Source organism: Numenius arquata, chromosome 26, assembly GCF_964106895.1.
Source record: "Numenius arquata chromosome 26, bNumArq3.hap1.1, whole genome shotgun sequence".
Taxonomy (NCBI): domain Eukaryota; kingdom Metazoa; phylum Chordata; class Aves; order Charadriiformes; family Scolopacidae; genus Numenius; species Numenius arquata.
In genome coordinates this window covers 5313596-5339840 of record NC_133601.1, presented here as the reverse complement: position 1 = coordinate 5339840, position 26245 = coordinate 5313596, and the positions used below count along the sequence as shown (strand labels likewise).

The following is a 26245-nucleotide window of genomic DNA, read 5'->3' as shown; positions in this document are numbered from 1 at the left end:
AATAATCAATGTGATTATTAAGCAATCTTAATGTGAACGTCTCAACTGTGGCGCCGACGGCATTTGCAGCCCAGGAAATCCAGGCACACTGTGACGGGCTGTGCCACCCCGGGCCTCGGGGATTTTCTGTCTCCCCAGATCCAGGATTTAAGGACTTTTTGTTCCGCTCAGAAGCACTGTGGGTATCTCCAGCAAGGAGCCAGCTGGCTGGCAGGAGGGATGCTTGCTGGTTTAGTTCTGTAAAGGCATAATGTGTCCTTAACCTGAACTCCTGAGTGCAAGATATTCTGATCGAGCAGCAAGAAGTATTGGCCTGTTCTACAGGTAACTTGAGCAGCTGAAAGAGGAGTTGAAGAAAACACCAAAAAAAAAAGCTAAAGAATGTTTTTGAAATTTCCTGTTTCAGAGCATAAACCAGTCTCCAGCTCCTGGGCTCCTTCCTCCAAACCGGCCCACGGTCAGTAGCAGAACACGGGATGATAGAAGTCCCTGGCTCTGAACCTGCTTGGCAATTCCTGTCGATTCATGCAGCTGCATTTCATGTCTGTGCACAGCTGGGTGTATTCTCCTAGTTGGTTTTGGCATCGGTTTTGCTTGTGGATTTAGCTAATTTTTTTATCTCCTCCTCAAGCGTCTTGTTTTTCTTCTCCATGTCCTCCCGTAAGCGCTCCATGGTCATCAGCTTCAGCTCCAGTTCCTCAGACTTCTTCTTCTCCTTCTCAATCTCCTGGTTCAGCCTCACCACTTTGGCCCAGACTTCATAGTTTTCCTTCTCAAGACTGCAAAGAGAAATGGAGCATGAAAGGCTGGGATCACAAGAGTGCTGGGAAGTCATCATTTGTCTCTTGAGGAGTCTGCCCTCTGTGTCATTAAGCAATGAAATAAGCCAGAGGTTCTGTCCTGATCCCCCAACCCTCAATGGCCACACAACACGATGCAATAAATCAATATACATGATATATAACAAACTGATAACAATATGTGAAGCTATAGTAACACTAATAATGTTAGTTAATAGTTAGTTAATGTCAGCAATGTTAGTTAATGCTACTGCTGAATTCTGGGTGGTGTAATGGTACAATATTGTAGTAATAACGAATTGTGACAGTGTAATTATTGCAGAAACACTTTAGTGCCATACAGTGATGTAATAAGGACTATAGAGTATTAATATTGTAATAATATAAGATTAGCAACGATGTCAGGAGAGTACAGCACATGAGTATTGACCTTTAGGTAGCCTGCTACAATACTATATTTAATCGTTAGTCATTGCTATTATACACTGTATGCTTCTACTGGTAAATAAATCTCTGCAATGCCAGTGTTGTGATAACACGACCTGAAGACCTCGTACTCTCCAGAAAGCAGCACTCTGTCGCATGTTACCTTTTAATTTGTTCCTCGTAGTCATTTTTCTGTACCTCCATTTCTTTTTCCAGCTTCAAGATCATGTTTTGCAGGAACTCCCTGCTCTCCTGATCGGGCTGGGAGCCCTCGGCTGGGCTGCTGGTGGGACTGGCAGCTTCCTGTGGCTGATGGCTGGGGCTGGGGCAGGGCAGAAATTCCTTATCAGAGATGCTGCTCGAAGGGCTGGGGCTGGAGCCGGTGCCTTCCCCACTTTCCGCCTGGGAGGTAGGAACGTTATCATAGGTTGAAGCCCGGTGAAGGTCGAGCAGCTTAAAAAGATCGTGAGACAACGTTCTCTTATGTCCGTCGGGGACCACGGGGCGCGTGCTGCTCCCAGGGGAACTTCTCCAAAAGTCACTGGCAAATACGTCGTTTTTGTCATTGCTGCCTTTCTCCCCCGGAGAAGCAGCCGTCAGGAAAGATTTCCTGTTAGGTAAAGTCTGAGTTCTTTTCCTTGACTGCATTTTCCACATTCCCAGTGTATCTTTGCACCCATTATCTTCGCTGGCTGCACTCGAGCTCGCAGCTGCTCCGGGGGCACCGCTGGAGCTCGGGTCATCTCTCTGTAAAACAGAGCCGCGGTGTCAGGAGAGCCTCGTCCCGCTCGGTGAGCAGAGACAGGCTCCAGCGCCTGCTGGGGCTGCAGCAGCTACAAAAGGCACATTTTAACATGCTAAGGGGAATGGCTGCAGGTTTTCCATTAAAAAGAACCTTTTTGCAGAGGTTCTTTCTTTCTGAGAAAAGCCTTCAATCTGCAATGTTTTCACTTCACCAGCATGACCTGCCTTTACCTAAAAAACTTCAGGAGTTTTCATTTTTCCCAGAACAGTAGATTTTCCACAGGAAAGTAGGAAGTTTATCTACATCATTTTCCTGACGTAGTTATTCCAGGGATGACAGTTACAGCTCTTTACCCTATTAATAGCAAGTGATGTTAGTGTCTCGCTGACCTGTTAGATCCCATAATAATTAATCCCCCATTTATTAAATTTATGCTGTATTATTTCTCTGAGGATCCAGCCTTACCATTCGCCTTTGGATCAAGCTCTCTGCCCTGGACACCGCGGGGTCCTCTGCAACATCCCAGCCCACGGAGCTGCGCGGGATGGGGGTTTTCTTGTCATTTTTGTGGGCAGGGGGGGAGGGCGGCACATCCTTGGACGGGGGAAAGAGGTCTGCATGGTCACTTATCATCACAGTCATCACTTTCTGGATCTGTGGTGTGCCTGGAAGAATATTGGAGATGTGTCAGCGGCAAACCCAATGTGATAGTCTTTCTTCCACCCACGCTTGCATTTTCTGGCTGGTCTTTCCGGTGTCCAAACTGGAGATGAATGTAGAAATGCAGGTGGAGACAAGGAGCGTGATCATAAAACTAAATAAACGGAAGGATTTTTATATCACCCCAGAATAGCAGGAGCAGACTATGGAGCAACCAAGATGGGAGTCTGCTCAGCTGCACCAAGCCACAAATTGTGCTGCTTTGGCTCGACAAGCAAACTCCAGGTATCAGTTATACAAACAGGCATACGAATATCTGGACCATTCACGTGTGATGTCTGCAGAGCAGAGCAGTCTTTGGCCTTAAAATAGTTCTTCTGTCAGTTCTGCTGCATCTGCCCTTGCCTGTGGGATTACAGTTTGGCTCAGCTAAAGAGTAATTTCTTCGAGTTTCCTTTGTTTCTCTATGAAAAATTTTACACCTTCCTGCTCCAAGCAAAAGAAAGATGACTTCATTAAATTCCTGAAATGTTTGAAATCTATGGAGGGAACACACAGTGGAACTCCTAAGGGGTGTTTGTCTCCATAACACATCTGTAGCCTAGCTAACGCATGGCTTTACTCTGCCCTGCTGTAATTACTGTGCCCAGGCACGTGTCTGCCTTATACCCATGGTCTACTGTAGAAAATTTTTAATTTCAAGATTGTGGATGCAACTGAGCATTTCGGCATATCAGGTGCTCCAGTGCCAATTGTTCCAGGAGTCCATTTTACCTCTCATAATAATTGCAGGATCCTCTATCTTGGGTCTCATGAGGTTCACTCCAATCACTGTTGCCAGGTTATCCACGCTCATCTTGTTGATGCTAGAGTTCAACTGTATTTCGTGTAGAAACCTGCCGGAATCCAAGGGCAAATATTTCAAGTCAGAGAAGAAAGGCTGCAAAAAGACTTACACACCCACTGGTATAAAATCCTGATTAATCCATCCAGCTCTTCCTTTGAGTCCCAAGGAAACATATAGTTGCCTTATAACTGCAAACTGGAGCTAGGTCTTACTGGTGCCAGTAGAAAAACCACCGTGTGATGAGCTGCTCACCCAAAAAAAAAATCAAAAGGGAAGGGAAAAACCCCATCTAGTATGTAATAACCAGAGGAAAATCACCCAGGCTGGGTGAAACCTCATGGTTTTGTTGCACAGGGCTTTGTCTAGAAAAACTACACTTGATTTTAATTCTCAGGGATCCGTAAGTGAATTTTTTGGTAGGTATTTATGCTCAGACATTGTCAAGGTGTTTAGCCCCATGGCTGAAACTCTCCCTTTACAATAGTCAGGATCTGGTGCCTCGAGGGGAACTAAAACACGGCTTCAGAGGGCTCTCTCTAGAGGAGTCAGCCTCAGCCCATGGGGTGATATTTCTACTTACCAACACCAAATCTGAGCCGTTTGTGCAGAGGACTGACCTGCAGATATAGCTGAGGAGGTTGTAGTTGTGTCTGGGAAGGAGGGACAGTTGCTTCAGGAGTTCCTGATGGCCCTAAATGCAAGTTAAGACATACCTCTGTGAAGATTCACAGATGTATTACGGAGTCAAGAGTGGCTCTTGGTCACTCCATCCATCCCTGTATGGTCTCACCTCTTGGCGTTTGCTCGCTTTGGAAGTTACATTTCTCCAGCAGCCCAGGCACGGGCAGGGAGAAGCTTTTGTACAGAGCTCAGGAGGAGGAGGCGACCCATCGCCCAGCTCTGCCACGGCCAGGGCAGCAAAGCAGAGCAGGGTCCCCCCAGCCCAGCACGTGTGTGATGAGCTCTTCAGAAAGAGCTGATCACACCTAAACTCCTTCCATTGCTTGTATGTCAACAGTTAGGACGTTTTTAGCCCCAAAGATCCTGAAGTGAGACAACCTACAGGAAGCATTTGCCCTTGAAATATCAGGCTGAACACTGCAGTTCGCAGAGCTCATGCTACCAAGGATATCTGCCTTATTTTTGTGTGTATAGGAACAGCATCCATGAGTGGGGCTTTTGCGGGGGGGGGGGCTTCTTTTCCACCAAAATATATAGTTAGGAAAAGAGATTTCCCACCTGTTTCTCACTTCTCCCTCTCCCAAATCCCCACTTCCTTCCTTGCTCCCACCCAGAGCCTCCCCCAGCTCCGCTCTCGCCTCAGGCTGATGGAGGCTGCAGGAGGTTGGGTTTCCTTCCTCTCTTGGTTTTCACACTCATTATTTGCTGCAAGGGCTCGACAAAAAGAGGTGCAGAGCAGCTCTTAGACCTGCTCCAGAAATTTAATCTTTAAAGTGGATAAACCCATGTTGTCAAGTTGGGAAACCCCACTGACTTCAGGAGATTTTCTCTTTTTAATTTTTTTTTTTTTTTCTTTCCCCCCAGATTTTGAAGCTCAGTAATTATGCAGCGTGTCATGCACAGCTACATATGCACCCGGCATCTCCAGCTCGCAAAGCCCCAGCGCTGAAACACAGCTAATTTCCAGGCCAAGAGGAGAGAAATGAAGGCATCTCTACCTTTTTCTCATCCGCTTCCAGCCCCTGACCGCACAGCAGAAAATCCTCGTACTGCATCCAGGGTACCACCGGCTCGGGGAGCTCCCGTAGGTAGAGTTTGAACAGAGAGGCCACGGTGTGCACATCCGTGTCCCTGCAACGCACAAAGAGCCACTCGTGTTAAAACCCACACCAGCTGGTGAGCAAACCCTGCCCCGCGCCGGGGCCATGAGACTGCGTTTAAGCTCCGTGTATAGATGCAAGAGACAGAGGGAGATAAATAGAGGGGGGGGGCCAAACCACGCTGGGGGGAATCCATAGGGCACCCCAAGCCGGGGAAGGGTCCTGCCTGGCAGGAAAATAAATGCTTGGTGGAGATTTTCCCCAGCATTGGGCTGGCAGGTCCCCAGTGCTCATACCCTGAGCCTTCCCAGCCTGCGTTTGCTTCTGGAGGGTTTGCAAACACTGTCTGGTGTTCCCGTGCTTGGCAGGCGCTCCCCGCTCCGCAGAGCTGCCAAAGCTCGCCAGTGGTTTTTAAGATTAACAGCAATTACTGAAGATGTTCTGCCGGGACAGATGTTTGCAGCTTTGCATACCATATAGTTTACATTATGTCAAAAGGACACTGTCAAGATCGTAAGCCTCTAATTTGACCTACCTTGAAATAAACTTCTAGCAAAAATCCCCCAGGTCATTTATTTTTAGGATTGGTTGTGGTTTTTAAAATACTATTACTTTTAACAAATGCATATAACCATAGAGAAATTTTTTCAGAGCTGTATTTTTGTAGGGCCTATTGATACGCCCCATTAGACATCTGGATGGAGGCTAATGGCAGCTTTCTAACGCTCCCCGCTCCGTCCTGCCCAGCTCGTGCACACAAGTGTGTCTGTGCAAGCCCAAACCGGTGCTGCGAAGGTGGCACTGAAGGTCGAGCCAGCATCTTGTTGCATTCAGGTCACTGGAAACCCCAATTATTGGCCTTCCTCCTTGCTAAGAAAACGTTTGGGTTGGAGCGCAGTGGGGGTTGCAGTCCCCCTGAGCTCACCACAGCAACGCTCATACCAAACCCTGCGGCACGGGGTCAACATGGCAGGGGGCTGGGAAAGGGGCCAGACTCCCTTCCCATGCCCCACTGCAAAAAACACTTCTGAAAAAAAAAAAACCTAAAACTAAAAATAAAAGTTTCACCTTCCTATGACCCACACACAGGTTACAACAGGAAAGCTCTCAGCAGGACTCGCACCCAGAAAGCAGGAAACGTTCAGCTGTAAAACCAACAGCCGGGATGGTTACGCTTCCAGAACAGCCGTGGCCCTGCCTGGCACAGCACAGGGATTATTTCGGTAAAAGTGCTGTGGTTTTTCCTAACCGAGTTGCATAAAGCTAGGTAAGAAACAGGAGCAGTTATGTGGTTAGGGACAGGGCTGTGAACACAGAGGTGAGGCCCCTGAGGAAACTGTTCTGCACAAAAGTCCAGGGAAGTTCCTGGTTTTGGGTGCTCCCCTCCCTCAAGCACCCCAGATAGTGCCGGCAGCTCTCAGAAAATAAAAATAAAGGCTTCACCTTCCTCCAGGTGATGCCCCATCTCTGCAGACCCAGGGAGCTGCCCCATGTGGCATCATCATGGCCAGTGGCACATCCCTTCATACACACACAGCAGCCTGGGCACTCCTTATCTCTGTTATGGTGGGCAGGGCAGGGCACGAATTAAACCAAAAAGGCTCACTTTAGGTTCCATGAAAAGGCAGGACCCACTTTTCCTTTATCCCAGCACAGGGGTTATTGCTCACCCCTACGCAAACCGTCCTGTAAAGCCCCAGAGCAGCCTGCACCAGTGAGCAGGGGACGCTGGGCGACGCTCTATGCAACTGGGGCCAAAAGCAAGAGGGTAAATCTGACCTGGGGGTAGGGAGAGGTGGGAAACCTCTTACAGAGACCATGAGGGAGCTGCAGGGGCAGCTGGTCTGTGGGCTGTCACGGGGGGGCTTTATAGAGAGTTGCACCAGGGGTCTAGCTTTTTTCCTCTCATTTTGCAGAGGGCCTGACAGAGGCAGCAGTAACAAATATCTCTCTCCAAAGCCTCTCTGGGACCCACATGCAGCTCTCTCAGCTTTAGGGAGTTTGCCATTTCCTCTTAGACCTGCAGAGGAAGGGGGTCAGGGGGACGCAGCCTTGCAGCAGCCAAAATCTCTCTCTCATCTCTATATGGTGTTGTAGGGAAAAGAAACAGGAGGAAAACATCATGGCTATGGGCTGGCAGGGAAAGAAATAACTTCTACTGTGTGCATTGGGCTGTTCTCTGAGCTTATTTGTGATCCTCTACTTGATCTCCTTCCTCTAAACCTCTACCCTTAGCTGGTGGGCTATGTAGGCTCTTCTTTTTCCTCCTTCCTTGGCTGTTCCTGCAAATGACAATCTCTGCGTGGGGCCAGGTTTTTCCTAAATGCTTTCCTTTATTTCCTAAGAATCTCGATTTAGAACCCTCTGATTCTGCTTTTGCCTCCATTTGGGGTTTCTGCAGAATCATCTCTCCTTGCCAAGCCCTTCTGGAGGGTCCAAGTTTCCTGCAGGGCACTGCTGGGGCTCTGGGGCGTTAGCCAAGCTGCTCTTCCCCAGATTTTGGTGTGGATGAGACCTAGCTGAGTAGGAGAGGGGGAGTCCAGCATTACCGGTCGAATGATGGCCTTTCCCCGGCGTCGAACGCGTCCCTGAGCTGTTTCACCAGGTTGTCTTGGCCAGGAAGGCGGAAGATGCCCTCCTCGCTCACGCCGTGCTCTCGGATGAACTCTGCGCACTTCTGCACCAGGATGGGCACCTGGTGCTGCCCAAATTTCTGCTCGTAGGCCATGGTATCTGCCAAACGCTGGCCAAACACCGCTAGGGAGAGAGCAGAGAGGTCAGAGGAGCCCAAAAGCTTTGCTAAAGGCACATCAAGTGCAAATGTGTCAGCAGGACCTGCTTTCCTGATGGCACAGGAGCCACGAGTCTGCAAACTGGGGGAAAGAAGAACTTCTTCCAAAGAAATAATAGCAAAATAAAACCTTTTTCCTCCTCTGAATAATAAACAGTTCCAGAATCACAGAATCACAGAATGATGTTGGGTTGGAAGGGACCTCTGGAGATCACCCAGTCTAACCCCCTGCCAGAGCAGGTCCACCCAGAGCAGGTCCCACAGGAACGTGTCCAAGGGGGTTTGAATGTCTCCAGAGACGGAGAGTCCACCACCTCTCTGGGCAGCCTCTTCCAGGGCTCTGCCACCCTCACAGGAAAGAAGTTCCTCCTCATGTTTAGATGGAACTTCTTATGTTCCAGTTTGTGCCCGTTCCCTCTTGTCCTGTCACTGGGCACCACTGGAAAAAGACTGGTCCCATCCTCCTGACACCCACCCTTGAAGTATTTATAGGCGTTGATCAGATCCCCCCTCAGTCTGCTCTTCTCCAGACTAAAAAGACCCAACTCCCTCAGCCTCTCCTCATAAGAGAGATGCTCCAGCCCCTCATCATCCTTGTAGCCCTCTGCTGTACCCTCTCCAGCAGTTCCCTGTCCTTCTGGAACTGGGGAGCCCAGAACTGGTCCCAGTGCTCCAGATGGGGCCTCCCCAGGGCAGAGCAGAGGGGGAGGATGACCTCCCTCCACCTGCTGGTCACACTCTTCCTGATGCCCCCCGGGATGCCATTGGCTCTTCTTGGCCACAAGGGCACATTGTTCTCAAAATGATGAAAGCCAAGCAGTGAGCTTTGTTCTGTGCCACCCCGCTTGCCTGCCTGGGAGCAGGGTACTGACAGAGAGGGAGGCAGGAACAGCTCTTTGCTCTTGCGAGGACACATGGAGAGAAGGCGAGCTCATCACACAAGCCTGACGGTTATAGAAAGCACAGGAGACCACCAAGAAATAAGAAAAGCAGCTTTGCAGAGGTTTGGGGCTGGAACTCTTACAGATTTAGTTGCTTTTCTTCCCCCTCCCCTCTCCTCTCACCCTCCAGAAACTCCCCTGTGCTAAGAGCCGCAGGATTTTGCACCAGGCAGTACCTTTCCTTCGGAGCAATGGTTTTTTCCTCCTGAACTCGCAGCAGAAGAAGAGCTCGAAGGCGGGAGGGCAACAGCCGGCATCCCAGCTCTTCCTCCTCGGAGCCTGGGGCATGGTGAGAGCAGACAAATCCCAACTCAAACTGGCTCTGGGATATTAATGGCAAAGGCTCCTATGGTCCTCTACCATATTTTTGTCCCTGTAGTCCCTGTGATGTGTTCACCTCCTGCTCTGAAGGCTGAAATAATTCCTGTGCATCTTCCAGACCAGGAAAATGCAAGTACACACTCTCATCTGGAACCATGGGGCTTGTCGGCACCTGCCTGATCGTGGAGGGTTTTCGTTTATGACTCACTTACAGTTTTAAATAATGGATATAAAGCTGTCATTGTGCACAGTAAAATCAAATAGTCCTTTTTTTTTCCCCACCCCACACTGCTTTGGTAGCTGGTAATGAATTGCTTATTTAACTGCAAGCTGGCAGATGTGTGAATTTGGGGGTACCTCCCCGGGGCCAATGCGATGTCCGTGCCAGCCCCCCCGGCAGGCGGCTGTCGTTGTAAGGTGGCAGCCAACCCCGCAAAACCCCTCCGAGATTTTGGAGACCCTTTCGCTGTTGCTTCGTGCTTTGCAGCCGCTCTGCTTTTTGGTGTGCAAGAGGCTCACAACGAGCTGGGTCACACAGGGCTGTTCCAGGTGAGCTCTTGCCAAAACCTCCACTCTGCCGCGGGCTGCTTCAAAAGCATACCTTGCCTCAGCTTGCAGCGAGGCCAAAAACTGAAAGCGTGAAGTTTTGGGGTCTATTAACCTGTGTATTGACATAAAATGCAGCTCCAGAATACCTGACCTCTTTGCTATCCTCAGTGCTCTCTGCACTACTATAAATTTACCTTTTCTGTCATATAAGGTCACTTTATCCAGCTGGAAGAAACTGGCAGCCTCCTAAGTTTAAGCAAGGATCAGACGCAGTTGTTATTGTTGTTATTAAATGTTAGACCCAGGTGGGGCAATGCCCTGAAAATTTCTGGTTCATGCAATCCTAATTTCAGATGGGTAATGGCACCTGCCCCAGGGCACAGCACGTTGCAGTTTAGAGGCAGAAAACATCAGGGTTGCAGACAAAAACCAGCTGTGTTGTCATTTAGGTGGAGCTTATCTGTGCCTACGGCAGGGTCACCACGAGAGAGCTCAAACTGGCACCGTCTGCTTGCTGTGATTTATACTAACACCGGAGCTGTGGGAGACCAGAGCTCCATCGTGCCTGTCTTACACAGCTGAAGGGCATGGACCCTTTAAAAATTACAAAAATAGTGATGGCAAAGCACAGAGCTAGGGAGAAGAGGCTCAGGATGACCATCCAGGTTAGTGCTCTTTTGGAAGAGAGCAAAAGAGACTCCCAGCCCTGTTTCATCGGTGGATCTTGCTTAGAGGAGTTCATCCTTATAGGCAATGTCTGATAGAGCATCCTTGCAGGAAGAGTGGCTGGAGTGACCTTTGCCTCTTCCTTTGTGGGCTTCGCCCGTGGTGGCAAATGTACGGTGCGTTCCTCTCTGATCGATTCATGTTTTATACTTCCCTGGCCACAATTTTGCAATGGCATAAATAAATGCACGCCCCAGGGGGATGGAAGCAAAGATCCTGTCGCCACAAGCCCTGCCTGTGCCCTGGGAGGGTGACTGCGTGGCCAAGGCAGGCTCTGCAGAGAAAAGAGGGGCAGAGGCACTGGGCTGAGCAAGAAAAGCTGGAAGAAAAGCAAAGCAGGGAAATTAGCAGGTGAAAGGCAGGATTTTTCAACGTTTTATCCCTGAATATGAGCTGTTTTCAAGAACGACATTTTCTGGGGTCAGTAAGTCAAAGAGGAAGTTTGCAAAAGAGCCTGAAACCAGCCCAAAAACCTTCATTCATGCCTGGCTGCCATTTCCTTAACACTGCCCGTGTTTGCAGCTGACCCGGCGCCGCAGGGGCTGCTCTAGGAGTAGGTTTCTGAGGCGGCACGAGTTCCAGTCACATTACAGCTCCCTTTTCCAGTTTCAAGGATTTATGAGACCAGCTTTGAAATCCTGGCACAAAAGCACTGCAGAGCAGGAGACGGTAGGAAACGGCCTCTCCCGCTCCCCTTTACCTCCTGACGCCGACCCCAGCACTCGTCGGATGGATTTAACCCATTCCTCCATCTCAGACTGGGAATTAGCCATGAGCACGCAGGTGTCCTGCCCTGTCCGGTTCTGGTCTCCAGAGACCCCTGCAAAAAGAAAACGTTTAAGCGTTATTTATGGAGAGGATTGGAGGAGAAAAGACACACTCTTGTTGTTTTCTCTGCTAAAGGCTTTTTGGCTCCAAATTTCCCCATTGGTGTCTATCTGGCTGTGAAATAAAGCAGGGCTTTTGCATTCCCCCTTGCGGAAGGTCTGCAAGAAGGGAACAGAAACTGCTTCACGCCGCAGCTTGGCCCTCTCACCACGGGCCATGGGCACCGACCCAGCGCCCTCCTCCAGCCCTGGCAGCTGAATGTTGAAAGCAAGACATTCATTTTCACCTGCAACGCAGCGCGGTGGGGACCTTGAAAAGGAGCGGGAGCAAAAGGGCTGCCAGAACGACTTGCCCGAATGGTTTGGGGTGGACAGTCCAGCCCAAAAGCGGGCAATGAAGAGCAGGGAAACGTCCTCACCTGGGATGATTTCGAAGATAAATTTCCCTCCTTCCTCCGGGTTGCTGACCACCTCCTTGATGGTGCTTCCCTGGAGAGACAGGCAGCCCTAGGACAAAGCAGAGCGGGAGCTGCAAATACCTGTGTCCTATCTCTGCCAGGCTGACACTACCAGGATGGAAGGATTCAAACAGATTGCAGAAGCTAGTGGCCTATACATATCACAGAATCACAGAGTCACCGAATCTTCTTGGTTGGAAGGGACCTTTGAGATCATCAAGTCCAACCACAAAAAAAAAAAAAACAAAAAAACAGACAGACACAAATATGTATACATATATGCTAAAAATGATTTTCAAACAATAAGGGAGGCTTCCTAAACACCAGTTTTTCTGACAAAGTGATTCTCAGAATGAGAAAACCGGTTATTTTGCTCTTACCATTTTTTTCCTCCCTTCTCATGGTTTTTTTTAACCCCTGTTGGGAGTGGAAGAACACCAGAGCATCCTGTTTCTGCTGCAGCAGAGCAGGAAAACTCTTCCTTTAACACAGCACCACTTAAAACTGAAAACCAAGCCCAAAGTTTGCAGGAGAGGAGTAGAGAAAAAGAAGAAAAAGGGAGGCAAAATAAAAAAGAAAAGTGGGAAACAGCCCTTTCTTTTGGATTTTCCTTTCCCCAAGTGTCGGGGCGACCACGGGCAGCTCGGTCCCGCGGGAGGGGATGGTGGGGAGCAGCTGAGGCCTGGGGCCAAGCAGCGCCTGAGTCAGCACCGGAGCCTCCCGGGGCAGGAAATGAGATGGAGCTGCAGAAATGACGCTTCTCAGCAGCTTCAGCTTCCTGAGAGCCACCGGGCTCCCGCGGGCATTGGGGACCGGCCACGGTCCCAGAGCCTCAACTCCAGCTCCATCAGAGTCGTTGATGGGATCAGGGAGGCTTGAAATGACCCAGGATGGTGTGTCAGGGTCACAGCAAGAGCTGCCAAAAGTGCCATGAATAGCAATAAGGTTTTTGCAGCATTTTCTGTTTCTGCATCCCATTTACAGCCAGGGAGATGGCTCTTCCCAGTGTCCCGTGAAACGGAGTAAAGTCAGAAATAGGACCTGGATCCTGCCGGGCTCAGCCCTGTGCTTTCACCCCAAGGATCTACTCATCACCTTCCTCTTACGAGCTTTTTCTATCTCGAGATTAGCTTTCCTACCAGTAACAATTTGTACAGAGACTGGCTTTTCCAACAAAGGGGAGGACCTTTCCCTGAAATTTCTCAAAACAAGGAAAAGATGGTGGATATTCAAAAAGTAAGTTGCAGTATGGAGGAAATGGTTGAAAAACTAAAAGGGTATCCATATAAATTGGGAAAACAACCTGATTTCTTCCTGGTGAGTGTACTACAATGCATACCCTGCGAAATGGTTGATAGGGGTGAGCCAGAGGGGTTGTTACAGCCCGGAGAGGGTGAAGACGGGGTGATGGTGCTGGAGGGCTGCAGACCACAGACGTCTGAATCATGCCCAAGCGGGTGATCGCACCCCTGTTTTGTTCAAAGGGTTGGGTGGACATTATGCTCCCTTGGGGATCTCAAAAAGCTTCAGAACTAACAGGCACCAGAGCGTTCAGCAGATTTCAAGCCCTTTCCCTTAGAGGAACAGGCAGCGGGGCCGGGTTCCTCTGGCTGCGCAGGGTGGATCCGGGGCAGCAGCTGAATAACACAAACTGCATCCACACCACTGAGCCTTCTGCAAAGGATGGGGCTGGGCAAGGCTGGGAGACAAAACCCGGGGCTGGAGAGAGAGAGATTTCCTTTCTTTATCCCTCCAGCTGCCCTCTCCTGCCGCAAGAGGAAGGAGCTGCCCTTTGCTGTTGTCTGTCCAGCCCACAGCCCTGCCGGGAGGTCTGTCTTGGGCAGATCCTCACACCCAGGCTCTGCTGAAAGTCGCACTTGTTTCTTCCTAAAATCATCCTGTAAAATACCTTTCCCACCAAGTGCACGGCTGAAACCGCTCTCAAAGCTCCCATCATCTTGTGCACCCACTGCTGCACCAGCCGTCACAGAAATGGTGGTGTACCCACCTCTTTTTCTCCCCAGGTTTTTTCTGTTGTCTTGGAGAGTGATAGCAACTTTCTAGTTGGTAACTGTTTGGTTTTTTCCAGCCCCCCGTTGCCTGGGCACAGAGGGGCCAAGCCCCCAGCAGGGCTTGCAGGCACTTATTTAAGTGCATAGATGATCCTGCCCAGGATATCTCATCTGTGTTACTGCCCACAGGCAGAAAAGCTCTTTAATACCCTACTCCAGACCCATCCCAAACCATTTCCCTATGAGCAAACTTGCTAGAATGGGGAGATTGAGGACCAGCAAAGCTCGACGGCCTCGTCCTACCTGTGGTTTGACATCATCCTCGTCCTTGTAGTAGTAAAGCTGCTGGCCCTTAAGCACGAAGTACCGCTGCTGCCAGTTCTTGACGATGGAGCGCTGCTTCTTCAGCCAGCCAATCTTCAGGGGCCGCTCCAGCGGGTTGGGGGAGGCCGGCCGGGCCCCCACCGCCTCGCCGCTCATCACACTCCTGGAGCGGGCTGCCAAGGAGAGAGAGGGACGGGTTGGTGGGAATGCACGGGGATGAACTGGGACCACCAGACCCCCGTCCCCGGGGCCGGTCTAAGCTACAGCAGCGAGAGCGGCTCTCTGCCCCTCTGCCTGTGCTCAGCAAACTGGCTAGAGGTTTTAAAGGAAGTGGCTGCAGTATCTGTCAGTGTGTGCTTCCTTTTTCCTGCGTGGGAGTAATTGTCTTGCAAGTGAGAAGAAAATCATTAGCTTTTTTTTTTTTTTTTTTTTTAATGGGAGTGTGTGTTTTTTTTATACCCACCCCAAAGAGCCTGCAGCAGCGATAGCAGAATGACCCAACCCGGCTTGAAAAAAAGAACTCTTTGGAAATGGCAGTTCTGCTTGGGGAGAGCGTTGCCTGACGTTTCCAGTGGAGCAGTTCTCACACAATGGGATTGGAAAGTCTCCAAGGAGGGGGAGGAAGTGCCGGTGTGGATTTACCGACCGGGCAGAGCAGTGTCCCCTGTCTCCCCTTTGCATTGCATAGACGAGTCCTGTGCCAGGGACCGGCAGCATGGCCCTGTGGCATCTCTAAATGCTTCTGTGACAGTAAATGTCTTGGGACGGATCATTTCTGGAAGGGATTTTGCCTCTGGACTGGGCACTGCAGGACCCCAATGCCAACCCAGCTGGGCAGCGTTAGCATTTGCGGTTGCAAGGCAAACGTAATTATCTGACTCCGGGGGAATTCAGCTTCACTGGTCTCTCTGCGCATGGTGATTTCTGTAGTCTTACATCTCCCCTGCTAAAACGGAGCTGACGGCAGCTGGCTGGGTCCTGCGGGTGAAGGCGGTGCAGGATTTGGGCCCCTGAGGCCAGCAGCGTTTCTGGCAGCGGGCGCTCAGGCTGCGCCGGGGCCGGGGGGGGGTCTTGTGCAATGCCCTGGGATGGGGAAGCTGCGGCGGCCCCCTATCTCTGCCCCCCAGCTGCCCGCTTTTCCCCCGAGCCGGTCAGCAGAGCAGAGAGCTGTAGCTAGATATGAGCGTCGATGAATCCTGGCGTGGACCTGGGTGCAAAGGACAAGCTGAAAGGAGGAGGAAATTAAAAATCACCCACACCTGCCTTGCGATGTTTGGGACTGGAGGCATCTCACGCCCGAGTGGGTGCTCCCATCGCACAGACACCCACCGGCAGCGCGAGCCACAGACCGGTCTGTACTTAGTGCCCAGCAATCTGCGGTCGCTTGAGAGGTCGGGGGGCTGCAGTTCAAGAGCAGCTTCCCCTTCCGAAATCCCCTGGAGAAAGAAACCCTGCCGTGCTTTGCCTTCACCCTTCGGAGGCAGGCTTGGGCAGGGCGCCCTGAGCTCCCCTCTCCCTCCTTTCACGGGATTGCAAATCATTTCCCAAAAAAATCAAAAAGAACCGTGAGTATAAAAATCAGCCTTCAAAGCGCAGTGAGGATGCTGCTTATAGATTCATAGATTCATAGATTGGTCCGGGCCGGAAGGGACCTCCAAAGGTCATCCAGTCCCTCCCCGCAGTCAGCAGGGACACCCCCAACTAGACCAGGTTGCCCAGGGCCTCGTGGAGCTTCACCTTGAATATCTCAAGGGAAGGGGCCTCAACCACCTCCCTGGGCAACCTGTTCCAGTGTTCCACCACCCTCATGGTAAAGAACTTGTTCCTAATATCCAATCTAAATCTCCCCTTCTCCAGCTTAAAGCCATTGCCCCTCGTCCTGTCATTGCCGGCCTTTGTAAACAGACCCTCCCCAGCCTTCCTGTAGCCCCCCTCAGGGACTGGAAGGCCGCTATGAGGTCTCCCCGGAGCCTCCTCTTCTCCAGGCTGAACAACCCCAGCTCCCTCAGCCTGTCCTCCCAGCAGAGGTGCTCCAACCCCCTGAGCATTTTGGTGGCCCTCCTCTGGACCCGCTCCATCAGGTCCATGTCCTTTCTATATGGAGGGCTCCAGACCTGCACACAGTGCTCCAGGTGAGGTCTCACCAGAGCAGAGCGAAGTGGCAGAATCACCTCTCTGGATCTGCTGGCAACACTTCTTTGGATGCGGCCCAGGATGTGGTTGGCCTTCTGGGCCTGCTCATCTCCAGCTTCTCCTCCATCAGCACCCCCAAGCCTCTTTCCTCAGGGCTGCTTTCTAACACCTCATCCCCCAGGCTGGATTGATCCCGAGGATTGTTCCGGCCCAGGTGCAGGACCCTGCACTTGCTGGTGTTGAACCTCATGAGGTTCACCTGGGCCCACCTCTCCGGCCTGTCCAGGTCCCTCTGGATGACATCCCATCCCTCTGGTGTATCGACAACACCGCACAGCTCGGTGTCATCTGCAAACTCGCTGATGGTGCTCTCAATCCCTCTGTCTATGTCGCTGATCTTACATCTCAGTGTGTGCTGCCGTGGGATGCCCCCTGCAGAGGATGTGGTTGCAATCAAGGACCTTCGAAAGGGATTTGCCAGCCAGCTCCCCTGAAAAATGCGGATACCGGGGATTACCCTGATGCAAAAAACCAAAATGGGGTTTCCAAATTGCACCTCGAGCTCCGGGCAGCGTCTCTGCTCTTTGCCAAAACATCTGCATTACTCAAATCTCACAAATATTGACATAATGCTCAGCAAACTACTCACGAGCGGCACTGCTCCTCTCCGTAAATCATGTTCCTTCATGTCTTGCGGCTGCCACCGACTCCTCAGGAGCGAGGAATTTTGGGGAATGATCCTCGGGGGTGGAGCAGCCGCCGGGAGGATGGAGGGTACTGGGTGCAGGGCGCTGGTGCCTCCCACGGACACTGTGCTCTGCAGAAACCACGGAGCCCGTTGCCAAAGAGCGGATCCCGAGGGGCTGGCTCCAGACCGGCCCCGTTCTGCAGGACGCAGCGTTCCCACGAGCCAGCGCTCTGATGCTTTCCCGAATTTTGCTGTGCGTTGTCCCGTCTGATCACAGGACCTCGATGAAACAGCCATGCTGACGTTCCCGCCGCTTAATTAGCACTAAGGTTTGCAGAGCGAGGTCTCCCTGCCAAGCACCGGTGACCACAAGGGCTTAATCTGAAGTGAAGCTGCTGTGACGCAGCTCACGGGGTCCGTACTCGCACCCAAACGGGTGGGAACCAGGGATATGTCTCCATCCATCAGCTCCCTGTTCAGCCCTCTCCAACTGGCTCAGCTCGGCCCAGCAGCACTGATACTCCAGTGGCACCAGACTTGGGAGGAGAAATCATGTCTTTTATGAAAAATGCCAAGTTATACTATCTTTTATTGGAGATATTAATCTCCTTGTAAGCCCGTCAGGGCTGCCTTAGGGCTCTGCACCTGAAAGGGAAGCGACCTGGCAGGCACTGCTTCCCAGGGGTTCCTCCTGCTCTCAGCCTTGAGCTTAAATTGCCCACTCCTTGCTGGAAATAAGGTTTATTCTCTCCCTCTTTGCAGCCTGTCCCAGATGCCTAAGGAATGCACATTCAGAGGGGCACATTGGGGTCCCCTTTCTTTAGCATCGGCCCTTCTGGACCACCTGACTCACGGTGCAGCCGGAGGGCTGTGCTTAGCCATGGCTTACCCGTGTTCAGACCCACGCACAACCGTGTCTTCCCTCCACACAAGACAGCTCTCCCTGCACGACGGGCTCATTTCAGGCCAAAATAACAGATCTTTCTTACCCACGATGCGAGCGCTCCCCAACCGCGCTCCCCACCGCGGGGCTCTTGCGGAGGCGTGGGGAGGGAGCTGCTGTGGGGAGCTTGGCTTTGCAGACAGCAAGGCTATTTTTGCCCAGTGGAAAGTTTTCTGCATTCACAAAACCAGAGCTTTCAAGGCTGCGGCTCCCTCCCTTACCACTTTTCCACGTTTCTACCTATTGTGGCCAGGGTGCTGCCCAGCTCGTGTGCGATGACCAGCTGAAAATTTTACATGGGGCCGGGAAAATTTTACATGAAGCTTCTTCCCTGGCTCTCACCAGGGTGGCCCAGCACCTGCAATCGTCTCCTCCTTCACCAGCACATCCCCACCGCCCTTGACCCCGCTCCTCCTCGCCACTCTCACAGGGCAGGAAAGAGCCACTAAGAGTAAATGCGGTGCCCCCCGAAGCATTTCCTGCGGTAACCGCCTCTGAAGTCAAATATTTCCTCCAAAACATCCTCACTCTTCCTCCAGCCCTGGGGACCAGCCATAGCAGGGTGCCCACGTCCTGCTACCTGCTTCCTGAAAAGAGGAGCCCTGCCAAAGTGTGTCTTGCAGGAGAAATGGTGCTGGGTGTCATCGTGGGGTCCCCATCAATGCTGGGTCCTGCCCCAAATCCTTGTCTTGGGCAAGAGTCCTCCCTGCCGTCCCCATTGCTCCTGCAACGGAGGGATGTCAGGTACTTGCAATAAAAACCAGTAAAAGCCAAAGTGCCACAATAGCTTTTGCAATGAAAATTGAAAATGCCATTTTCTCCTTCATTGAACTAAATATCTTGGCATTTTTCTCAGCAGGAGGAAGCCCACAGGAGCCGTTGCGCTGCCCTGGGGCTTACAAAAGCTGCCTGTGCCATGGCCACGGCTGGGGACGGGGAGGGGGAAGTGTCTCAAAGCTGGGAGGAGCCAGGGAGGATGGTGGTGACTAATTTGTGATTATTTTCCACAAGCAAGTCACATCCCTGCTGCACCCCCGAGGACGGCAGCGGCCGATCCCCGCAGCCAGGAACCCCCAAGCATGAGGAGAGTCAATCACCGAGCTGTGCCCCAGCGCTCAGGTCTCTGCACACACACTCGCAGCGGGGCTCGCAGCAGCTGCAAGCTGTGAAAAGCACCCAGAATTTCGTCACAAACTGATTTTTCTTGAAAAAAAAGCAATTCCTGGTAACAACACAAGCCTGCGTCCCATCTCTGCCCTCTCTGCTTCCCCCCAGACAGGAGGCTTGGTGCCCCCTGGCCTTTTTTCCTGAGGTACCGATTGGATTTACCCTCTGCTCTGCAGCCTCTGTGCAAAAAAAAAATCTTAATTATCGTAAGAATGGGCAATACAGAAATCCAGGATGCTTCCATGGTAACTATGTGAGGGTTTTTCCCCCGCTGCCCTACAGACTGGGGGGTGCAGGTGATGGCACTGCGTCCTCCATCCGCCTGCAAGCTCCTGGACCACCCGAGGTCTCATCCTGCGCCTCGCTGTGCATCACCGAGCCAGACACAGCAGTGGCCGCCGGGGGCCAACAGTGCTTCACCTGGGGCCTTGTGTGAAGCAAATGGTTTGGCCACCCCAAGGAAAGCAGCTTCACATAGGAGTCCAAATTGCCTGTGCGAGAAAATCCGCCTTGCGAGGTGTGGGGAGGAAGAGCTCAGCACCACAGGGACTGGCTTGGGCAAATCTCGCTGCTGCAGGGACAAACCAAGTTGCCGACGTGTTCCTTGACCAGTGCCAGGACCACGGAGGGCCTTTGCTGGGGTTGTGTGCCCCTTCCTTGACCGCAGCATCCTCGCCCCCAGGTCACCTCCCCGGCTTGACCCAAAGGCAGGCATTGGCTCCTCCGTGATCCCTCAGAGCCCGCCGTGGGGATCCCTCACTCCTCCCCAGCCGCGTTCTCAAGTGGTTTTCCTGCTGGAGATGGATCCCATGGTAGAGGAGAGCGTGCAAAGCCTGGGCAGAGGCAGGAGATCACCCAGTGAAGCCGTCCCACAGCACAGAGCCCGGCATGAGCATCAGAGGGCTCTTTACCACCGAGGAGAGGAAGCCAGTGACGTTGGGGAGGGCAAAAAAACCTGAGCAAGAGCGAGATTGCTTCCTCCAGCCTTCACCGCTCCGTCCGCCTCTTGGCCTGCACTTCACTTCCTGCAAGGCTTGTGCCAGCAGAGTCAGAGAATTGTCTCGGTTGGAAGGGACCTTTCAGATCATGGAGTCCAACCCTCAACCCAGCACTGCCCAAACCCCCACTGACCTGTGTCCCTCAGCACCACGTCTGCCCGGCTTTTAAATACCTCCAGGGATGGCGACTCCACCACTGCCCTGGGCAGCCTGGTCCAGTGTTTGATAACCCTTTCAGTGTAAATATTTCCCCCGATATCCATCCTAAACCTCCCCTGGCACAACTTGAGGCCATTTCCTCTTGTCCCATTGCCTGTTCCTTGGGAGAAGAGACCGACCCCCCCTGGCAACCCCCTCCTTTCAGGGAGTTGGAGAGAGCAAGAAGGTCTCCCCTCAGCCTCCTTTTCTCCAGGCTGAACACCTCCAGCTCCTTCAGCAGCTCCTGGGGTTTAAATCCCCCCCAAACCTGGATTTTGGGTGGGCGGCAGCCCCACGCTGCCAGGCCCCCCCGCTCCCCACCCTGCCCAGAGCCGCAGCGCTGCCCGTGCTCCCACAGCATCCCTGGGGGACAACTTTGCAAATCACTTCTTGCAAGTCATTTGCAAACCGTCTACTGTCTCGAAAGCGGTAGCTGGGGGCCAGGTTCCCCCCTCCCCAAGGCCAGAAGCAGGTTTGTAGCCAAAATTGCCGCTGTGCTCGGCCGCAGGCTCCCCGGCAGACCCCGGCTCGCACCTGAAAGGCTGAAGCAGGAACCAAAGGGCGTAAAGAAACAGTCACGGTACCTATTTTTGCAGCATCCATTTTCAGGTTGAAATCCCAGTTCCGAGGCAGCTTGAGGGACATTTTGGATCAAGAGGGGCTTTTTTTTTTTTTTTTTTGGTTTTTCGAGGGGGGGCTTGCTTAGGAGACAGGCTGAGATGAAGTTCTGATAGTCCTGTGGGGCTCCTGCGCCCGGGGTGCGATCCCCCCCCCCAACGAAGAGCTCAGCAAGGGTTGATTTGCCAACGTACTTCCTCCTCCCTCCTCTGAGAGCGGCCGTGAACAACCCCATAAAAGTACTTTCCTGCCCTGCTTTCCTGCAAAGCTCTCGTCTTGCTTCCCCAACGATGCCAAGGTGATGCTGCCTCTTTTTTTTTTTTTGCTCCCCTTTTCGCTCCCCCCTTTGGCTGATGGGGGGATGCAGCAGCCCGGCCCCAGCCCGCAGGGAAACGTGGCTGCCCGGGGCTGCTCTCGGCGCACGGCTCCTCGCATTTGAGGAAGTGGGTGTCCTTCTCGGGGCCGTTGGTGCACCAGAAGATCGCTCGCTGAAGGACACGGCCCAGCGCAGAGCTTTGGGAAGAAATGCTTTGCTCAGCAGCGGAGCAGAGCGGGTTGTGGCTCAGGCGGCCACGGGCAAACGCCGCAGGATGGCGTCTCCGAATGTCCCAGTGCATCCCAGTGTGAATGGCCTGGGGTTTCCTATATATATATATATATAACCATAGAATTATAGAATGGTTTGGGTTGGAAGGGACCATAAAGCGCCCCCAATGCCACCCCCTGCCCTGGGCAGGGACACCCCCCACCAGACCAGGTTGCTCCAAGCCTCCTCCAACCTGGCCTTGAACCCCTCCAGGGATGGGGCAGCCACAGCTTCTCTGGGCAACCTGGGCCAGGCTCTCACCACCCTCAGAGTTCAAAATTCATTCCTGAGACCTCATCTAAATCTACCCTCTTCCAGTTTAAAAATATATATATAGACCCCACAGCTGATTTAAGGTTTTTTCACCCACTTTGTAACAGTGGTCCAAGTGAAATGGAGATGGAATGAGGCTGCTCGTGGAGGAAAGGCTGCGGGTCTCAGGGCAGTGAGGACCAGGGGACGTGGGCACAGACCCCACCGGATCAAGCGAAACCCCTTTCCCTGCTCACACCACCAAGCGTATCCTGTTTCGTGTCATTTAATGCTGTTTTTTCCCCCAAAAGAAATGGCTGTGTGCCCGCAAAGCAGATTGCCATGCCATTAGCCTGAGATGTGCCTCTTGAGATGCGGGATAATCCCAAGGAGGGGTTGGTGCATTCACAAACACCCAAGCCGTGGCAGCGTATCCCGGGGGGAGCTCCAGCCCCGTTTCCCCCCCGCACTGGGAGAGCCCGGGCACTGTGGAGGGGGAAGTTGCCCTGAGCAGAAGCAGAACCATCGAGGTTGGGAGCGCGGGGGGCTGGACGAGGATGCCGCCAGCGCTTCCCGTGGTGATTTGCAGCCGGGATGCACCCAGCCGCTTGCAAAGGCTTTTTTTTTTTTTTTTTTTTTTTATAAAATCCCACAGCGTAAATTGAGGATGTGCCTCTCGGGGAAGGAGCCGGAGCCTGAGCTCGCTGTCCGGTCGCAGCACGGCCGGGGTGGACTCTGGCGGGTTAATGGGGGTTAATCACAGCTGAAAAAAATGATTTTGTGGCTCTGAGCAGTGACCGGAGCCAGCTCAGAGATCCCCGGCTCACATATTCCACTGCCGAAAGCCCAGGGAACGGGACGGTGAGGACAGCGGTGCTATCGCTGCAGCACAGCCCGGCACGTACCTGAGCCTGGACTAGATTAACCCCAATATCCTGCTTTGGACCCAAAATGCCTGAATTAACTCCATTTCTGCCACACCCCGAGCAGAAGGCCCTGGAACGAGCCCTGAATTAAGCATCATTTTTTCCCTCTTCTTAATAATATCCGCAGAAAGCCATAGGAGCCCCAGGTCACGCATTTTGATCCTTTTTTTATTTCATTTCAACCTGGTTTTTTTTCTGAAAGCCTGGCGAGCAGCCGCCTTTCCCCACCTGCCTGTGCGAACAGGATGTCACGCGGCACTTTCCCCTCCTTGAGAAAGGAAACAGCAAGCGTTTTAACCTAAAACTATGCAATTCAGCCCAAGGCTGGGTGGGTACACTGCTGCAGCTCAGCCCTCCCTGTGCCCCCCCCGGGACAGCCCCTCGCCAGCACCCAGAGGGTACCGGGTGGCTGCCTCCAGGTTTGGGAAAGGACATTAAGAGATTGGGGTTGTTGGGGTTGGTTTTTTTTTTTAGCAATCAAGCTGAGCAGCCTCAGGGGGACTTAAAAAGGGCAAATCTCAGCCCAGAAAGTTGTTTGATTTGGTTTTACATCCCTCTTCTATCAGGATCTCACGGAAAAATGTGTACGGACAGAGGGTTGCCCGAGACCTGCTCGCGCGGAGGCAGCCTTCCTTTGAGGCGGAGCCGGCATCAGGATTTCCACTGGGAATTCGCCGCTTTTGATGTTTGATTTAATTAAGCTGGCACAGGATGGGGAGGAAAAAAGGAGGGATGTAGAGCAGAAGAGCTGAAATGCGAGCAGCAGTGCCGATACGCCGGCGGCAGAGGGATGGGATGATGTCCTGGGCTCCCTGCAGGGCACAGGCACGCACCCTACCCCGCTGCCGGCCGGCTCGGCCACTTGCCCGGAGATCTCAGTCCCTTTTCCAAAGGATTCAGCACCGAGGCATCTTTCAGGACTTCTCAGTAACGGCATCTAATTGCTTCAGAGCACTGCTGAATATTGCACGCTGCTGCTGCTCCGCAGTTTTCTGCTTAACCAGCCAACTCCTCCGAGGGCAAAGTGCTGCCAGGCAAGATTTGGGGCTTTAGAGTGATTTTGCAAGGTTGCTATAGAGAAAGAGAGGGTATCGGATTTTTTTTGTTGTTGTCGGAGGATTAATTTGTCTGAAAATGCCCACACAGTGTGACGGGAAGCAAGAAGAGGGCTGCTGCTGCGTTGGTTCGGCTTAGCTGATAAGTCAAAAACAGTCAAAATAACACAAGAGCTAAAAATAGTACGTTTTGCCGGGTAAACAGAAGGATCCTGCTCTCCTAACCCCACGCAAGTCAGGAGAAACAGCTGAAATGAAGCAATAATTTATGCTAAGTGGAATTCCAACAATTTTTCACATTCCCGATGAAATCTGTAGGGTAAAATGAGCTGATTTGCAGAGGCCGGCAGTGCCAACACTTCCCTCATCCTCGACCAAGATGGGCCGGTGTGATCTGATCTCAGCTTCCACTGCAAACCCCGGTGCAGGACACAGATGGTCCCATCCTGCCTGGTGCTCAGCCCCTCCGCAGCCTCCATCCGCACCTTGGCCACAACCGGGTCTGCTCCTAGGAAAATCCCTGAGGAAGGAGAGCTACGGGGCAAGGACCGGGGGAATCGGAGTTTAAAACAGACCAATCTGCTTTACAGGGCACGGAAAGGAGGTTTGCAGCGCTGAATAAAACTCCACTACAGATAATGGAACTTATATTTATTTAACAGTAACATATAGTATATAAATAGGGTAAATACTTTAAAATATACAATATATCACATTCGGACATCCGGTCAAAGAAAGGCAACTCTACATGTGTATCTAAAACATTAATCAAAAGAACAATGCACAGAGAAAGAAGCAGATGGTGGGAACACGTCGGGTCTGGAGAAGAGGAGCAGACAAAGATTACAGCAGTACGAAGGGCAGCTCCGGGGCTGGTTAAGGGGGCAGGAACCACGGGAGCTTTCACGCCGTGCTTTTTGTGACCAACGCCTGTCCCCAGGAGGGTCTGCATGGGCCGTACGGACGCTTTCCACGCAGCTTCACCCTCCTCCGGTCACACGGAGCCGCTGAGGGAGGCGGGGGACGGACGGGATGCCAAGATCCCAGAGCAGCTCGGGGGAACCCACCGCACCCCACGAACAGCAGACACACCTTGGAACGCAAGATACCAGCACTTTGCAACCTGGTGCCAAGCGTTAGCTGACGCTACGGGATTTTCAGCTTCGTGAGGTCACAGGGTACCATAAACCCCAGGCAACGGCTGCCCCTTCAGACCAGCATCAGCAGATTTCTGAGCCCATCGCCCTGAAGAACATCTAAATAATACAGGCTGATGGGCACAGACGCGCCACCGTACGCAGAAACCAGGTTTTGATGTTTCTCTCAGCACTGCAGGCCACGGTCTGGCCGTTCAGCCAACCTGCAAACTAATCGGGGCTACAACCAGCCCTGGAGAAGCACATTCCTGTCAGAGCACACCAAGCGCTCCTCTGCGCAGACCCAGCCCAGCCGTGCCTGCCCCGGCTGAGGGTCAAACTGGTGTCTGACCCGTATCGCTAAATCACCCACCAGCCAAACAAACGTCATGAATGTTTAGAGTCACCTCGCCAGGACAGCCAGCTCCTGCCACAGCAGCTCTCCACCCACCAGCCATCCCCGTGCTCCTTAAATACACTGACGTCCCTCTCTCTGTCCGCTCCAACTGGGAAAGCAGCGACCTCTTGTGAAGAAGTGGTTTCCAAACCAGCCCGTCCCCTGCCAGGCTGCCTGTCCCCTCCCAAGCTTCACACTGGCCAAATCCTACTTTTCTCTTCCTCCCAATCCAAGCGCACACACGCCGGCTGATACAGTCTCCCCGCTCGCTGGTCTGCTCTCACGGGCATTTCCCTCTTGCTGGGCACAAGTAGGAGGAACTTCTCCAGTTGTGGAGCCCACTGTGAATAAAAACTACTGTGCGATGCCGAGCTTCAGCCCTGCAGCTGGAGAAACTCCAGGTGAGCATCCCTCCGTCGCCTCACCTAGACATCCCTGCTGTCAGTTTGGCCCCTCCAAGCAGCACTACCTCCGTCAGCCTCCCCCCAAACCTCAAATCTTGTGGGAGCTGCAGCACACCCAACGTCCCACACAGCTTAATGCCATGGAAAGAGGTACAACGTGTCTTGCTACACGTCCCTTGGCATCACAGTTAACTCCGTTAGGGACAGCCAACGCCAGTAACGTCAGCTTTTCATTTCCTCTAACTTTCTAAGCCTAACTTGAAACATCTATGGCAAAGGAAAGCCACTCACGGGCTGGGCTGATGGGGGAAAGCCACCAGGCGCTCCCCGAGACAGCACGCCGTCGCGAGGAGCCGAGCAGCGCTATCACGTACATTCACACCAGCAGCGTGAAGTGGGTTTGCCAGCCACAGCTCTCAGCCCCACGGAGGACACGCCGCAGCGCTCACCAGTATTTCTCAGCCACATCAGCTGTACAGCCTGCAAATGATCTTAACGACCCCCATCTCCCTCCCTCCCTTCCTCCCTCCCTCTCT

The 26245-nt window shown here is 52.6% G+C and overlaps 1 protein-coding gene across 1 annotated transcript; it reads right to left on the bottom strand.

Annotated features, from left to right (window-relative positions):
• Nucleotides 1-568: 568 nt before the first annotated feature.
• Nucleotides 569-20980, bottom strand: ARHGAP25 (Rho GTPase activating protein 25). The gene is made up of 11 exons (XM_074164222.1): nucleotides 20920-20980; nucleotides 14188-14381; nucleotides 11834-11921; nucleotides 11288-11407; nucleotides 7809-8016; nucleotides 5158-5290; nucleotides 4096-4169; nucleotides 3406-3527; nucleotides 2437-2636; nucleotides 1390-1973; nucleotides 569-779 (listed from the first exon to the last, which is right to left on the bottom strand). The coding sequence occupies exons 1-11, from the start codon at nucleotides 20978-20980 to the stop codon at nucleotides 569-571; spliced, it is 1995 nt and encodes a 664-aa protein (XP_074020323.1).
• Nucleotides 20981-26245: the final 5265 nt, after the last annotated feature.

What these genes read in the sequence shown, in the direction of transcription:
- ARHGAP25 (XM_074164222.1), bottom strand. Translation starts at nt 20,980, where the DNA reads ATGTCCCTCAAGCTGCCTCGGAACTGGGATTTCAACCTGAAAATGGAT. An exon ending in GAAAGGCCATCATTCGACCG is followed by an intron (nt 5,291 to 7,808) that starts GTAATGCTGGAC and finishes TGTGCGTTGCAG; the next exon opens with GGACACGGATGTGCACACCG. An exon ending in GCTTGATCCAAAGGCGAATG is followed by an intron (nt 1,974 to 2,436) that starts GTAAGGCTGGAT and finishes TCTGTTTTACAG; the next exon opens with AGAGATGACCCGAGCTCCAG.